The sequence below is a fragment of the Bombina bombina genome, chromosome 6 (assembly GCF_027579735.1).
Source record: "Bombina bombina isolate aBomBom1 chromosome 6, aBomBom1.pri, whole genome shotgun sequence".
Lineage (NCBI taxonomy): Eukaryota > Metazoa > Chordata > Amphibia > Anura > Bombinatoridae > Bombina > Bombina bombina.
The window spans coordinates 668,059,745-668,076,919 of NC_069504.1; the positions used below are offsets into that span (position 1 = coordinate 668,059,745).

At 37.5% G+C, this 17,175-nt stretch overlaps 1 protein-coding gene across 1 annotated transcript in view; it reads right to left on the minus strand.

Moving 5' to 3' along the window:
* The window catches only part of ADGRA2 (adhesion G protein-coupled receptor A2), a 415,622-nt gene that overhangs the window by 40,205 nt on the left and 358,242 nt on the right, over window positions 1-17,175 (minus strand). The window contains exon 7 of the mRNA XM_053717749.1: window positions 8,368-8,581. Coding sequence (XP_053573724.1) covers window positions 8,368-8,581 — 214 coding nt within the window. The remainder of the gene's footprint in view (window positions 1-8,367; window positions 8,582-17,175) is intronic.

Below are 17,175 nucleotides of genomic sequence, written 5' to 3' on the forward strand. Positions count from 1 at the left end.
CGTCGTAAATCGGTATCCAATATCCAGCGCAAGGACTTACGTGGCGAAAATGGATAAATCTTACTCCATTTTTACCTCGCCATAAAAGGCAGCCGTAGCAGGCCTTGCGCTGAGTATGGGAGAACCGTAACTCCCGAAAATGCCTGCAAAAATAAACTAACACCTAATGCATGCGCAATGTCTATCTACCTGTCAACCGCAATCCCCCACCACAATAACTAATAAAGTCTATTAACCCCTAAACCGCCATAACCCACAACGCAATAAACCTAATCAAGTATTAACCCCTAAACCGCCATAGCCCACAACGCAATAAACCTAACCCCTCCTAAATAAACTAAAATTACCTAATTTACAAAATACTAAAGTTACCATTAAATATAAAAAAAATTACGCTACTTCTAAAATACAAATAAACTAAGTATAAATTAAAGGGGCAGTCTAATCCTAATTCAGGAGTAGACTGTCCCTTTAAGCAAGAATTACAGAAAATAAAAAAATATAAGATTGCAGAAAATAAAAAATAAAATTACAAAAGTTTAAATAAATTACACCTAATCCCTATGAAAATAAAAAAGCCCCCCCAAATTAAAAACACCCCCTAATCTAATCAACTACCAGTAGCCCTTAAAATTACTTTTTGCAGGGTATTGCCCCAAGATAATCAGCTCTTTTGCCACAAAAATACACACAGCCCCCCCTACCAGTAAACCCCCCCACCCACCAAACCCCCCCAAAAAAAATAATAACACTAAAAATGCTAAACTACCCATTGCCCTGAAAAGGGCATTTGTTGGGCATTGCCCTTAAAAGGGCATTCAGCTCTTTTGCTGCCCACCCTATCTAAATAAAATAAATCCCCCCGAAAAACCCTTAAAAAACCCTAAGTCTAACCCCCAAGTGGTCCTCACCTGTCCTGAAGTTCAGCGGAGAATAGGAATTCAAGGTACGTTATTAAAAATGGCGTCCCTTAAATTCCTATTGGCTGATTTGAGCCTTCAAATTCAAATCAGCCAATCGGATGAGAGCTACTGAAATCCTATTGGCTGTTCAAATCAGCCAATAGGATAAGAGCTACTGAAATCATATTGGCTGATTTGAACAGCCAATAGGATTTCAGTAGCTCTCATCCGATTGGCTGATTTGAATTTGAAGGCTCAAATCAGCTAATAGGAATTCAAGGGACGCCATTTTTAATCGCGTACCTTGAATTCCTATTCAGTGTACGTCGGAGATCGTATGAAGAGGATCCTCCACGCTCCATGGCTCTGCGGTCGCCGGTCTTCAGTTCCAGCATCGCCGGTCTTCAACTCCGCCCTCCACTCTGCGTTGGCTGGTTCCTGGAAGAAGAAAGAAGAGGTCGCCGCTTGGAAGAAGACTTCACCGCCTGGAACAGGACCTTCTCCGCTGAACTTCAGTACAGGTGAGGACCACTTGAGGGTTAGACTTAGGGTTTTTTAAGGGGTTTTGGGGGGGGATTTATTTTATTTAGATAGGGTGGGCAGCAAAAGAGCTGAATGCCTTTTTAAGGGCAATGCCCAACAAATGCCCTTTTCAGGGCAATGGATAGTTTAGCGTTTTTAGTGTTAGTATTTTTTTGGGAGAGGTTTGGTGGGTGGGGGGGGTTTACTGGTAGGGGGGGCTGTGTGTATTTTTGCGGCAAAAGAGCTGATTACCTTGGGGCAATGCCCTGCAAAAAGTCCTTTAAAAGGGCTACTGGTAGATGATTAGATTAGGGGATGTTTTTATTTTGGGGGGGCTTTTTTATTTTCATAGGGATTAGATGTAATTTATTTAAACTTTTGTAATTTTAAAGGAGCAGCAATATACTACTAGGAGCTAGCTGATCACATTAGTAAGCCAATGAAAAAGGTATATGTGTGCAGCTACCAATTATCAGCTAGCTCATAACTCCTGAGTCTAGCTAGGTATGCTTTTTAACAAAGGATACAAATAGAATGAAGCAAATTAGATAATAGAAGTATATTGGAATGTTGTTTAAAATTGTATGCTCTATATGAATCATGAAGGAAATATTTTGGGTTTCATGTCCCTTTAAAGAATATTGCAACGTTTAGATTACCATGTAAAATTAAGCATTTTCTTTTACAATCTCAAAGTCTTAACTATCCCTTTAAGAATCCAAAATTTTAACTTTGATCAGATAAATAGCAATTGGCACATGTTATGTATAAGGCCATTTTTCAAAGAACCAATAATGAAAAATGTGCTACCAATAAACAAAAATGGCTGTTTGCGAATGCTATTGTACTGATATTTAAAAAGGTTAACTGGCTTGGCAGCCATTAACATTATCAAAGGAGACATTGAGATCAACCCAATATGTTTTTAACCCCCAGATAGGGATTGAAGACCTAAGCGGTGACAGTCCTGCTCGAGTGTGGTAAAATTGGCAGGAAACCTGTTGCAGTGGTTAAACGCCTAGTTGCCATGGAATATTAGTGTAATATTTATATGATTGTATAAGAATATTATTTTAAATCAATTATTGACATGTCGTACTAAGAACCAAGGTGTTTGTTGGATTTGACTGGCAAAAATAAGGAGTTTGAAGACATTTTATGATAAAAAAAATATAGAAAAAGGTAGCTGCCTACTTATCCAATTAGCATCTGGAATGTCATCACAGCATCCTGTAATACAGCTTCCTGCCTACAGTCATAACGAATCTGGTTAGGTTTTTTTCCTTGGACTAAAATGTTTTCTTGTTAAAGAACATCAGGATTTTCAAAACCACAAACTGCCAGATGGCCTCACTAAACTAATCACTGGTAAAGAAACACTCTCCTTTCCAGCTGCGGAATAGAAACCTCCCACTGGGCAGCAAGAGCAATGTAGGAAGCGTCTAAATGTGTGCGAGTATTTGTCATCTTCTTAATATATATAATACATACATCAGTGATGTATGTATTATATATATTAAGAAGATGACAAATACTCGCACACATTTAGACGCTGTAACATCACCCACATTAAGGTTTTTCAATATTAGTCCTCAGTTACTTCTATTATTACATTTGCTTTAATCTCTTTATATCCTTTGTCGAAGGAGCATCAATACACTACTGGGAGCTATATGAACACATGGGATGAGCCAATGACAAAACGCATATATGTGCAGCCACCAATCAGCAGCTGCCCCCCAGTACTGATTTTTTTTTTCATAAGCCTCTCTAGGTATGCTTTTCAACCAAGGATATTAAGAAAACAAAGCAAATTAGATATAAAAAAAGTAAACTTGAAAGTTGTTTAAAATTGCATGTTGTATCTGAACCATGAAAGCTTAAAGGAACAGTCAACACTGTAGATTTGCATAATCAACAAATGCATGATAAGAAGACAATGCAATAGCACTTAGTCTGAACTTCAAATGAGTAGTAGATTTTTGTTAAATAAATTGCAAAGTTTGTCTATTTCCACTCCCCCCTGTATCATGTGACAGTCATCAGCCAATCACAAATGCATATACGTATATGCTGTGAATTCTTGCACATGCTCAGTAGGAGTTGGTGACTCAAAAAGTTTAAATATAAAAAGACTGTGCACATTTTGTTAATGGAAGTAAATTGGAAAGTTGTTTAAAATTGCATGCTGTATCTGAATCATGAAGTTTAATTTTGACTTGAGTGTCCCTTTAAAGGGACACTGTACCCAAATTTTTTCTTTTATGATTCAGATAGAGCATTCAATTTTAAGCATCTTTCTAATTTACTCCTATTGTCAAATTTTCTTTATTCTCTTGCTATCTATATTTGAAAAGCAAGAATTTATGTTTAGATGCTGGCCCATTTTTGGTGAACAACCTGGGTTGTCCTTGCTGATTGGACAGCACCAATAAACAAGTGCTGTCCATGGTCCTGAACCACAAATTGGCTGGCTTCTTAGCTTAGATGTCTTCTTTTTCAAATAAAAAATGCAAGAGTACGAAGAAAAATTGATAATAAGAGTAAATTAGAATGTTGCTTAAAATTGCTTGCTCTATCTGAATCACAAAAGAAAAAAATTTGGGTTCAGTGTCCCTTTAATTTACCATCATTGTTAGTAAAGTCTATATAGCGATCTCCCAGGTAGCTCCTGTGTAGCCAAAGTGTCCTGAACTTAAAGGTACAACGAGCACCTTGAATTGGTAATATAACATTTTTAAATAACCAGTATAGTGGAAAATTACATGTTCTGATTTGTTAGAGCATGTAATATTAAAGTCATGGTAAAGTTTATCAGTTTATTCACACTTTCTAGTTAGCCCGTCCGTTTTTGTGCTAAGTTTTTAAAGCTTGAAAATTATTAACAACATTAGATCGCAATTTTAAAACTTTTTCTCCTACCGCTCCTCGCTCCTCCCATCTGACTCCCTGCTCGGATATCTCATTACACCCGCTCCCTTCGTCACATGCGTGGCGTTCCATACAATGAAAATTAAAATAGCGCATGCGCTGTTGCTTCAGTGGGGGTTTGACTTGAAAGACGGTCGCCCTATGTCCTAATTTTCAATTGGGTTAAAAAAAAACCTGATCAAAAGGTAAAAAAAATGTTTTTATACAGGTTGAATATATGAGGGTTAGAAATTGACTTTATAAAAGTTATAACTTTCTTTATACACCAAAATATAAAAAACGATGAATGAAAGTTAGATTTATTTGACTCAATTACGGCAATACTTGATCGAGAATACTGGAACTTTACTATCACTTTAAAACTAGTCACCCTGTAATGCTATGTTTTTAATAACCCCAACAAAGGGATTAAAAACAGCTGGGTTGTGTAATTAGTGCTGCTGATTGGATCAGCAGCAGTTTCCATCGGGGACCATCAGTTCCCTGTGGCTCCCAAGTGGTACTTTACCTTTGTGTTTAATCCATTTGCAGTTACACGTAGAGATGCAGAGTTGTTAGTTTTAAAATGATATGTTCTAAGGAATTAGAGCATGTAATTCTTCCCTCTATAATGGTCCTTTAATTATGTATAGTAAAATTACTTTGCAATATATTTTAATTATGGGATAATGGGTTAATGGGTTTTTCAGTTACAAGAAAAAAAACACATGCAAATGACAGATTTGACAGGCTTAACCCTGCCACATATCTAGCAGAGATGGTAAGACAAGGAACTGCAAAACAACTGAGATCTTGCTAAGACAATAACCATGGGTGGCTACTGTTATATATCACAGTAACAAGTCTAGGGGCCTGATTTTGTAAACCTCTCTGGGTTAGAGAGATTATATCAATCTCACCATACTATGAAACCCGTTCTCATTCTATAAAGGCATTTTTTACCTTGAGAACAGTGTGTATCGCAAAGCAGTGTTATGTATGTGAAGGCGAGGCGTACATTACAATTATAGGACTCACAAAAATTGTAATTTAAAAATAGTATAAAATGAATAAATGATTTGTGCAATAAAATGATGCACTAAAAATTGTATTGTTTAATTGCATTAAAAATAGTAATGAAATAACTACACTGCACATGCAAAATAACGCAGTGAAATTCGTATTTATAATACGAAATTTAAAGTTTATTTTATTGTGAAATTAGTTTCAGCTAGTGGGCTGAACAAGGGCTGTCAATAGGTATAACTAAAATGTCTCTGCGTATTCTGTAAACAGTTTATCCTGTAGACCTCACTATTTTTTCTTGCAAACTAAAAGGTGGGGAGATTGTGTCAAAATACGCAAAACACTTATTCCTCTAGTATAAAAACACATGCATACACAAGTAGAGGTGATTGTAAGGTACTATACACTGAAATCAGAGTAATCTGATTTGGATTGGCTGCAGGATTTAATTTTCAAAGTGCGCCCCAGCTAGTTTTGTTCTCCCCAGCGAAGTTTCCCTTTCTAGCAAGTCCCATTACTTTCTATTGGAGATATCTCGCCACTCGCAGGGACAGACCCTTTCTTTATAGAATTCCTTAAAATTCAGCGTGAAAAACCACATCTATACCAGCAAAGTTTTTAAAATCGGCCCTCGATTGGCTACTCCAAATAGAGCAAGTGGTAGGTGGAGTTTAGCAATTGAAAAAACAATTGAAGCAAACAAGATGTTAATGTATTGAAAACAATTTCACACTCTTATATACTAATTCATTGTAACTCTGCAGAATCATGTAATTACAAGGTGCTTACTGTCCCTTTAAACAGTATTTAGAGAAATATTAGGGTCATAAGCTTTCAGTTTTTTTTTTTTTTTTTTTAAAACTGCTTCAACCCAAGCTAGTAGCTTTTGGATGGGAAAGATAATAATATTGTGATGGTTACAAAATTAAATAAATGAAACCTTATTTAAAAAGCTGACTTCTTAGCTGGACATGATGCCAGACGATCAGTATCAGTATTCTAATCATTATATACATAATATGGCTAAAATCATATGTTAATGCAAGATTTATATTTTAGATAAGCAAATAGAATCAGAGAACATTTTTGTTTTAATTTTTTTTGTAAATTATCTATGACATCTTTATTTAACAAAACAGACAAAAAAGGTTATGATGTTTAACAGAGGAAAGAGTTTAGGAGTAAAAGTTCAAATAGCTCTAGCTCCCCCCCCCCCCCCAATATACTCAATTTATAAATATGTATGTCAAATATTTTTTAAAGAGACAGTAAACACTTTGAGAAATTTGTTTAACAATGTTTAGTGTTCTACAGCTGGAGAGATACCATTACTTAAAAAACAAACAGAATTGAGATACATGAAATGATATGCCTAACCTGGGAAGGCAAATAATTATAAATAGACCCCTTAGATCTGAGTACCCACAGAACAAATCAGGAACCCCCCTGAGACACGATCTCACAAAATGCCATTCTCCACATTGCACCCCTTCCCCTCCCCCTTTTTTTCTCTTCCCTTCCCCCTTCTACCCCTAACTCTCTCTTCTTCCCCTACTCTTTCTTTAATCACTCCTTCCTCTTATACTCCTCCTCTCAAGAGGTAATGACCCCCCAAATTCAGTGTGTTGTAAGAATTGGGAATAAGTATTGCTGTAACTGCCTTAAGTTCAGACAGACATCTCCCTCCAGATTAGCATTAACGATGCTATAATTACCAATGATGTTGTATATGATATGAAAATGTTTAAAAACAAGCTCAAGATTGATAGACTCACTACTCCCTACACTTACAATAATCTTATTGTCTACTTATATATTGATTTTAATACTTAAAGGGCCATAATACCCAAATGTTTAAACACTTGAAAGTGATGCAGTATAGCTGTAAAAAGCTGACTAGAAAATATCTCCTGAACATCTCTATGTAAAAAAGAAAGATATTTTACCTCAAAAGTTCCTCAGTAGCCACCTCCCATTGTAAAGGATTTCTAAGCAGCATTTTAGTGTGTCTGTCCTGGGACAGCTGAAAGGATGAGCCTAGTGAACTCTCATATTATTTCACCAATCAGGTAAAGGAAGCTTACTATGAAATCTCATGAGAGTTAAGTCAAATCTCATGAGATCACAGTAAGAGTTCATGACCTCAGCACTGCTGATGCTGATTGGCTGCTGTTCATGTCTTCATTTTTTTCAATTTTTACCTGCAGCTGGGAGCAGGTGAAGTGTAACTTTTTACACAGAACTTACTCTGCTGAGCTGAGGAGATTGTGAGGTAAAATATCTTCCTTTTGTACATAGAGATGCTCAGGTGATATTTATTTTCCTGTCAGCTTTTTACAGTTATACTGCATCAGTTTCAAGTGATTTAGCATATGAGTATTATGTCCCTTTAAATCTAAATAATCTGATTAGACAGATGTATTACACTGGAAAAACATTTATTTTGTCTTTGCACTCAAAACACTGTGTAATGGTATGCTGATTTTCTCAATAAAGCTTGTTATATATATAAAAAAAAAATGTTTAGTGATGCATAATGAAACATTACAATATATTTGTATTATTTATTTTGTTCCCTTTTCATTTAATGTAGCTCTAAAAAAAGAATCCCTTTCTAATTCTCAAATCTTGAAATGCACTCTGCTAACTTATCAGGGCTAACTCTGCTACATATAGGTCCCCAAGTGGCATTATCAGATAACTTGTCTGCACACTAAAGCTCCTCCAAATAAGGCAAATGGTGAGTGGATTTTGGTTATTGGATTGCTGTGAAAAAAATATATTAATTTATTTTAAAAATGTTAGGATGGCTCATATTGTATTCTATAGCAACTCAACATAAATTTCTTGTAATTACAAGGTGTTTACTACCCTTTAAACATCAAACTAGCATATATATGAGAAAAGTATTTTTCTTTCATGAAATGTTAGGTTTCTTCTGTTCTCAGGCACAATAATTGTTGCATTTAGTGTTCAGGCAGATTAAGAATATTGGTAAATTCTATACCTGGTAATAAAAGTGCAGTCATGGATGATAGTCTTCTCAAGAATAATGCCCATTTCCTCATCCTCCTCCACTGGTCGGCCATTGTGGAACCAAATGATTTGAGTGTTATTACCCAAGTAACTCGCTGTACACTGGATGGGAAGACGGTCACCTTGGAACACAACTTGGCGCAATGATGGGATGAGCTGGTGGGTGTGAAGCTCCGGAATCCTCTCTAGGAGCAGGAAAAAATATTATTTCCAGCTTGTGGCCGACTGGTGCCCATACTATTGCAATTCTGTAAATTGTGCACACCTAAAATTCATATTATATAGTACTGCAGTATATAGATTGGTCTAGATTACAAGTGAAGTGAAAATATATTAGTGCTATTGTGCGTAAACATTGCTTTTATCTTCTATTCTTCCTCTTATAAGTTCTGTTAGTTTTTATTGCTTTAGGTACAGTCTAGGGCTAGTAACATATGCATGTCGAATAGCGTGGGTGCACTGAATCCCTCATATAATATACTTCCATGGGGGTGCACAGTAAAATTCATGTTGGATATTGCTTAAAGGGACAGTCTTTTTAAAATTAAATGTTCATGATTCAGATTTGCTTTGTTCTCTTGGTATTCTTTGTTGAAGGCCGCCTCTTATTTCAGTATATTTTGACAGTTTTTGACATCTAGACAGTGCTAGTTCATTAGTGCCATATAGATAGCATTGAGCTCACCCCCGTGGAGTTATTCATGAGTCAATACTGATTGGGTAAAATACGAGTGTGTCAAAATAACTAAAATAAGGGGGCACTCTACAGAGGCTTAGAAACAAGGTAATAACAGAGTTAAAAAGTATATTAATATAACAGTGTTGTTTATGCAAAACTGGGGAATGGGTAATGGGGAAATATTTATTATATTTTTAAACAACAACAATCCTGGAGTAGACTGACCCTTTGGGGGGTAGTTATCAAGCCGTCTACTTTTCTGGCTTCGCTGGCCCAATACGCCCGCCTAAGCTCGCCTACCTTCGCCGCCGCGGACCTTGAATACGTTCGCCTAAGTTATCAAATAAAGCTGTCAAAAAGCCGCGGGGCGATGAGCAGCGGACTGTGACAGTTATCACTCATCCGATCTCGCTGCCCTTCGGCTTTTTCCCAGCTTTATTGCTAGCCTGTCACTAAGCACTCACACTAAACTACACTGTTCTACCCCCTATACCGGCGCCCCCCGCAACTAAATAAAGTTACTAACCCCTAAACCGCCGCTCCTAGACCCCGCCGCAACTCTTATAAATGTATTAACCCCTAAACCGCCGCTCCTAGACCCCGCCGCAAGTCTTATAAATGTATTAACCCCTAAACCGCCGCTCCCGGACACCGCTGCCACCTACAGTATACCTAGTAACCCCTATCCTGCCCCCCCTACACCGTAGCCACCTATAATAAATTTATTAACCCCTAATCTGCCCCCCCTACACCGTCGCCACCTATAATAAATTTATTAACCCCTATCCTGCCCCCCACTACGCCGCCGCCACTGTAATAAAATTATTAACCCCTAAACCTAAGTCTAACCCTAACCCTAACGCCCCCCTAACTTAAATATTAATTAAATAAATCTAAATAAATTAACTCTTATTAACTAAATGAATCCTATTTAAAACTAAATACTTACCTTTAAAATAAACCCTAATATAGCTACAATATAAATAATAATTATATTCTAGCTATCTTAGGATTTATATTTATTTGACAGGTAACTTTCAATTTATTTTAACCATGTCCAATAACTATTAAATAGTTATTAACTATTTAATAGCTTACCTAGCTAAAATAAAGAGAAATGTACCTGTGAAATAAATCCTAACCTAAGTTACAATTACACCTAACACTACACTATACTTTAATAAATTATTCCTATTTAAAAATAAATACTTACCTGTAAAATAAACCCTAAGATAGCTACAATGTAATTAATAATTATATTATAGCTATCTTAGGATTTATATTTATTTTACAGGTAACTTTGTATTTATTTTAGCTAGTTAGAATAGTTATTAAATAGTTATTAACTATTTAATAACTACCTAGCTAAAAGAAATACAAAATTACCTGTAAAATAAATCCTAACCTAAGTTACAATTAAACCTAATACTACACTATCATTAAATTAACTAAATAAACTACATACAAATAACTACAATTAAATACAATTACATAAACTAACTAAAGTACAAAAAATAAAAAAAGCTAAGTTACAAAAAATAAAAAAATAAGTTACAAACATGTTAAAAATCTTACAACAATTTTAAGCTACTTACACCTAATCTAAGCCCCCTAATAAAATAACAAACCCCCCCAAAATAAAAAAAATCCCTACCCTATTCTAAATTAAATAAATTTCAAAGCTCTTTTACCTTACCAGCCCTTAAAAGGGCCATTTGTGGGGGCATGCCCCAAAAAGTTCAGCTCTTTTGCCTGTAAAAGAAAAATACAACCCCCCCCCAACATTAAAACCCACCACCCACATACCCCTAATCTAACCCAAACCCCCCTTACAAAAACCTAACACTAATCCCCTGAAGATCATCCTACCTTGAGTCGTCTTCACTCAGCCGAGCCACCGATGGAACTGAAGAGGACATCCGGAGCGGAAGAAGTTAATCCTCCAAGCGGCGCTGAAGAAATCTTCCATCCGATGAAGTCATCATCCAGGCGGCGCTGAAGAAGTCTTCGATCCGGCCGATGTCATCTTCAAAGAGGCGCTGAAGAGGTCTTCTATCCGGGCGAAGTCATCTTCCAAGCCGGGTCTTGAATCTTCCTTCCGCCGACGCGGAACCACCTTCTTCACCGACGGACTACGACGAATGACGGCTCCTTTAAGGGACGTCATCCAAGATGGCGTCCCCTCAATTCCGATTGGCTGATAGGATTCTATCAGCCAATCGGAATTAAGGTAGGAAAATCTGATTGGCTGATGGAATCAGCCAATCAGATTCAAGTTCAATCCGATTGGCTGATCCAATCAGCCAATCAGATTGAGCTCGCATTCTATTGGCTGATCGGAACAGCCAATAGAATGCGAGCTCAATCTGATTGGCTGATTCCATCAGCCAATCAGATTTTTCCTACCTTAATTCCGATTGGCTGATAGAATCCTATCAGCCAATCGGAATTGAGGGGACGCCATCTTGGATGACGTCCCTTAAAGGAGCCGTCATTCGTCGTAGTCCGTCGGTGAAGAAGGTGGTTCCGCGTCGGCGGAAGGAAGATTCAAGACCCGGCTTGGAAGATGACTTCGCCCGGATAGAAGACCTCTCAGCGCCTCTTTGAAGATGACATCGGCCGGATCGAAGACTTGGAGGATTAACTTCTTCCGCTCCGGATTTCCTCTTCAGTTCCATCGGTTGCTCGGCTGAGTGAAGACGACTCAAGGTAGGATGATCTTCAGGGGATTAGTGTTAGGTTTTTGTAAGGGGGGTTTGGGTTAGATTAGGGGTTTTTTATTTTGGGGGGGGTTTGTTATTTTATTAGGGGGCTTAGATTAGGTGTAAGTAGCTTAAAATTGTTGCAAGATTTTTAACATGTTTGTAACTTATTTTTTTATTTTTTGTAACTTAGCTTTTTTTATTTTTTGTACTTTAGTTAGTTTATGTAATTGTATTTAATTGTAGTTATTTGTATGTAGTTTATTTAGTTAATTTAATGATAGTGTAGTATTAGGTTTAATTGTAACTTAGGTTAGGATTTATTTTACAGGTAATTTTGTATTTCTTTTAGCTAGGTAGTTATTAAATAGTAAATAACTATTTAATAACTATTCTAACTAGCTAAAATAAATACAAAGTTACCTGTAAAATAAATATAAATCCTAAGATAGCTATAATATAATTATTAATTACATTGTAGCTATCTTAGGGTTTATTTTACAGGTAAGTATTTATTTTTAAATAGGAATAATTTATTAAAGTATAGTGTAGTGTTAGGTGTAATTGTAACTTAGGTTAGGATTTATTTCACAGGTACATTTCTCTTTATTTTAGCTAGGTAAGCTATTAAATAGTTAATAACTATTTAATAGTTATTGGACATGGTTAAAATAAATTGAAAGTTACCTGTAAAATAAATATAAATCCTAAGATAGCTAGAATATAATTATTATTTATATTGTAGCTATATTAGGGTTTATTTTAAAGGTAAGTATTTAGTTTTAAATAGGATTCATTTAGTTAATAAGAGTTAATTTATTTAGATTTATTTAATTAATATTTAAGTTAGGGGGGCGTTAGGGTTAGGGTTAGACTTAGGTTTAGGGGTTAATAATTTTATTACAGTGGCGGCGGCGTAGTGGGGGGCAGGATAGGGGTTAATAAATTTATTATAGGTGGCGACGGTGTAGGGGGGGCAGATTAGGGGTTAATAAATTTATTATAGGTGGCGACGGTGTAGGGGGGCAGGATAGGGGTTAATACATTTAATATAGGTTGTGGCGGGTTCAGGGAGCGGCGGTTTAGGGGTTAATACATTTATTATAGTTGCGGTGGGCTCCGGGAGCGGCGGTTTAGGGGTTAATATGTATAGAGTAGCTTGCGGTGGGCTCCGGGAGCGGCGGTTTAGGGGGTAATAACTTTATTTAGTTGCGGCGGTGTAGGGGGGGTCAGATTAGCGGTGTTTAGACTCGGGGTACATGTTAGGGTGTTAGGTGTAGACAGCTCCCATAGGAATCAATGGGATGTCTGTCAGCAGCGAACTTGTACTTTCGCTATGGTCAGACTCCCATTGATTCCTATGGGATCCGCCGCCTCCAGTCTGGCGCTTTGAAAACCAGGTACGCTGGGCCGTAAAAGTGCCGAGCGTACCTGCTAGTTTTTTGATAACTAGCAAAAGTAGTGAGATTGTGCCGCACTTGTGTGCGGAACATCTGGAGTGACGTAAGAATCGATCTGTGTCGGACTGAGTCCGGCGGATCGAAGTTTACGTCACAAAATTCTACTTTTGCCGGTCTCGAGCCTTTGATAACTAAGGCGAATCAGCCGCGCCACAAATACGCTGCGGAATTCCAGCGTATTTGAGGTTGACGGCTTGATAACTAGGCCCCTTTGAGTGCTAAGCTGATGATGTGATAAGTGAGTAATAAGCCAACTGTGCACTGTAGTAGATGTAGTTATGTGCAATACTATTAATAATAATGGTTTACTTCAGGTCTAAATAGCACTAAATTGTACAGCAGTATTTTGGAAGCGTTTCTGGGCAACACTTAACTCACCTCTTGTAATATGAGTGCAATGAGTGCTCTAAAAAGGTTTCAGCCACATTAAAGGACACTAAACCCAAAAATTTTCTTTTATGATTCAGATAGAGTATACAATTTTAAACAACATTCCAATTTACTTCTATTATCTAATTTGCTTCATTCTTTAGATATCATTTGCTGAAGAAATAGCAATGCACATTGGTGAGCCAATCACACGAGGCATCTATGTGCAGCCACCAATCAGCAGCTACTGAGCCTATCTAAATATGCTTTTCAGCTAAGGATATCAAGAGAATGACTCAAAATAGATAACAGAAGTAAATTAAAAAGTTGCTTAAAAGTGCATGCTCTTTCTAAATTATGAAAGAAAAATTGGGTTTTGTGTCCCTTTAAGATGCTATGGGTAAAATATTTAACCATTGACTTGTAACTCCAGCACCGTGCACTATCATTTGTACTTCACTTGTAATCTAACTCATTATGTATAGGCCTCGTCTCAACAACTATTTCCCAAATTTATATAACACATTTCTCTTTTCATATGTAATTATTTACATAAAATGGTTATGTCCACTTTAGATTTAAATTATAGTTAAAAACAACAATTTTTTTTTTAATTAACTGACCTTAGGTCTAGCAAGCAATAGAAGTACATAACAAAGTGCTACCATCTTTCTATCTAACAAAGTATTTACAATTCTTTCCAGCCAAAAGTCTGAATATCTGCCAGTGGTAAGGAACAGCAAACTCATTTTTTAATTTTTTTTTATGACTATAAGGGCTAGATTACACGTGGCGCGCAAGAGACATTGCGTTTATAGTGTCTATAGTGTAACTGTTGCGCGCAAGAGATATTGCGTTTATAGGGTCTTTTTTTTGTATGTCGGAAGTAGCGCACATATTACAAGTTGAAAGTAAATGCATTCGCTTGAGCGCAATTGAATTTAATGTGTGTTAAGATAGCGCAACCTCAGAGCTCTGGTAACTGTTGCACTCGACAAAAAAGTTGCATAAAATACATCAAAATCACATTTAAAAGTACAATTACACTGATAATAACTCCATCTAATAAAAATTATTGAAAAAGAGAGGGGGAGAGAGCAAAAGAGAGGGGGGAGAGAGAGCAATAGAGAGGGGGAGAGAGAGAGCAAAAGAAAAGGATGGAGAGAGAGAGCAAAAAAAAAAGGAGAGAGAGACAGAGCAAAAGAGAGGGGGGAGAGAGCGCAAAAGAGAGGGGGGAGATAGAGAGAGCGCAAAAGAGAGGGGGGAGAGAGCGCAAAAGAGAAGGGGGAGAGAGAGCGCAAAAGAGAGGGGAAAGAGAGCGCGCAAAAGAGAGGGGGAGAGAGAGCGCAAAAGAGAGGGGGAGAGAGAGCGCAAAAGAGAGGGGGAGAGAGAGCGCAAAAGAGAGGGAGAGAGAGCGCAAAAGAGAGGGGGAGAGAGCAAAAGAGAGGGGAGAGAGAGAGCGTAAAAGAGAGGGGGAGAGAGCGCAAAAGAGAGGGGGAGAGAGAGCAAAAGAGAGGGGGGAGAGAAAGCAATAGAGAGGGGGAGCAAAAAAAAGGGGGGGAGAGAGAGCGCAAAAGAGAGGGGGGAGAGAGAGCGCAAAAGAGAGAGGGGAGAGAGCACAAAAGAGAGGGTGGAGACAGAGAGCGCAAAAGAGAGGGGGGAGAGAGAGCGCAAAAGAGAGGGGGAGAGAGAGAGCGCTAAAGAGAGGGGGAGAGAGCGCACAAAAAAGAGGGGGAGAGAGAGAGCGCAAAAGGGAGAACGCAAAAGAGAGGGGGAGAGAGAGAGCATAAAAGAGAAAGGGAGAGAGAGCACAAGAGAGGGGGAGAGAGAGCGCAAAAGAGAGGGGGAGAGAGCAAAAGAGAGGGGGAGAGAGAGCAAAATAGAGGGGGAGAGAGGGAGCAAAAGAAAGGGGGGAGAGAGCAAAAGAGAGGTGGAGCAAGAGAGAGCGCAGAAGAGAGGGGGAGAGAGCGCAAAAGAGAGGGGGAGAGAGCACAAAAGAGAGGTAAGAGAGAGCAAAAGAGAGGGGGAGAGAGAGCAAAAGAGAGGGGGAGAGAGAGAGCAAAAGATGGGGAGAAAGAGACCGCAAAAGAGAGGGGGAGAGAGAGAGCAAAAGAGAGGGGGAGAGAGAGAGCAAAAGAGAGGTGGAGCGAGAGAGAGCGCAAAAGAGAGGGGGAAAGAGCGCAAAAGAGAGGGGGAGAGAGCACAAAAGAGATGGGAGAGAGCACAAAAGGGAGGAGGAGAGAGCAAGGGGTGGGACCGCTGTACTGCAAAAAATGGCCCATGTGAACTGGCTTTAGTACTAGTATTTAATTAAGTGTTTAACTATGTAGTGTAAATATTTCACATTACAATGTTCTTCACATAGAGGAATATGTTCTAAGTATTTAGAAATAGATATTCCTATTAGGGCTGCAAGATTAATCGCATATGCAATTTGAAACCGCGATTAATTGCCACGATTTAAAAACCTCAAGATTTTGCGATTTTTTTGCTAAAAAAAAATATCCTCAGAGGTGGCTGTACTGCATTGATTTGTATGTGATTTCTTGCAAACCAGCTCCATCTAGTGGTTGCTTTTAGCACACATTTGTAAAATGGCTGTTTTACTTTCACTTTCTGTTTGTGATCTCAGTAGCAGCCGATCAATCTATTGAAGTCTAAAAGCAGAGCCCATGCAGGAGAGTGAAGAGGAGGGAAAGCCACTTACTTATATTTCCTCCTATGGATGCAGTCTGAAACTTAGGGTATGTAACCATTATGGAACCTCCCACACAATCTCCTGCTCTCTGAGAAACGTCTCAAACACATAGCAGATGCAGTTAACCCCACGGCTGCCAAAAAGGCTAAAACTGGAGTCCTATCTGCTAGCTAGCTGCTAGTTTAACTGCATCTACAATGTATTTGATATCAGCAAGGCACAGCATCTCTGAAAGGAGCAGCCCCCCATTCCTACTGCTATATGCCTGTATTGGATTCCTGCACACATATGTGTGTGTAACTGTGTATGTGATTGCATATACTGTATATATATATATATAAATATATATGATGTGTGTGTATATATATATATATATATATATATATATAAAATATATACATATATATAATTGTGTGCCTGTATATATATATATACATACACACACACACACACATATGTGGTTTGTATTTTTATGCTCCCAGAGTGTATTGGACATTGAGAAACATGTACATTAAGATTCTGTAGTCTTAAATAATTTTTTTATTGAAACATTAAGGTGTCATAGTCATTTATAAGAAAATCACGATTACATCGCAATTTTCTTTTTGCCCATATCGCCCAGCCCTAATTCCTATATCTATATATATATATATATATGCAAATATCTATACATATATAAAAAAATATCTCTATATGTTTTACAAAAAAATTATATATATATATATATATATATATATATATATATATATATATAGTATATATATATATATGTGTGTGTGTGTGTGTGTTTATGAATAAATAGAACATATTCTGCTATGTGAAGAACATTGGAATGTGAAATATTACTATTTCATGTTGGGTTAGCACACTT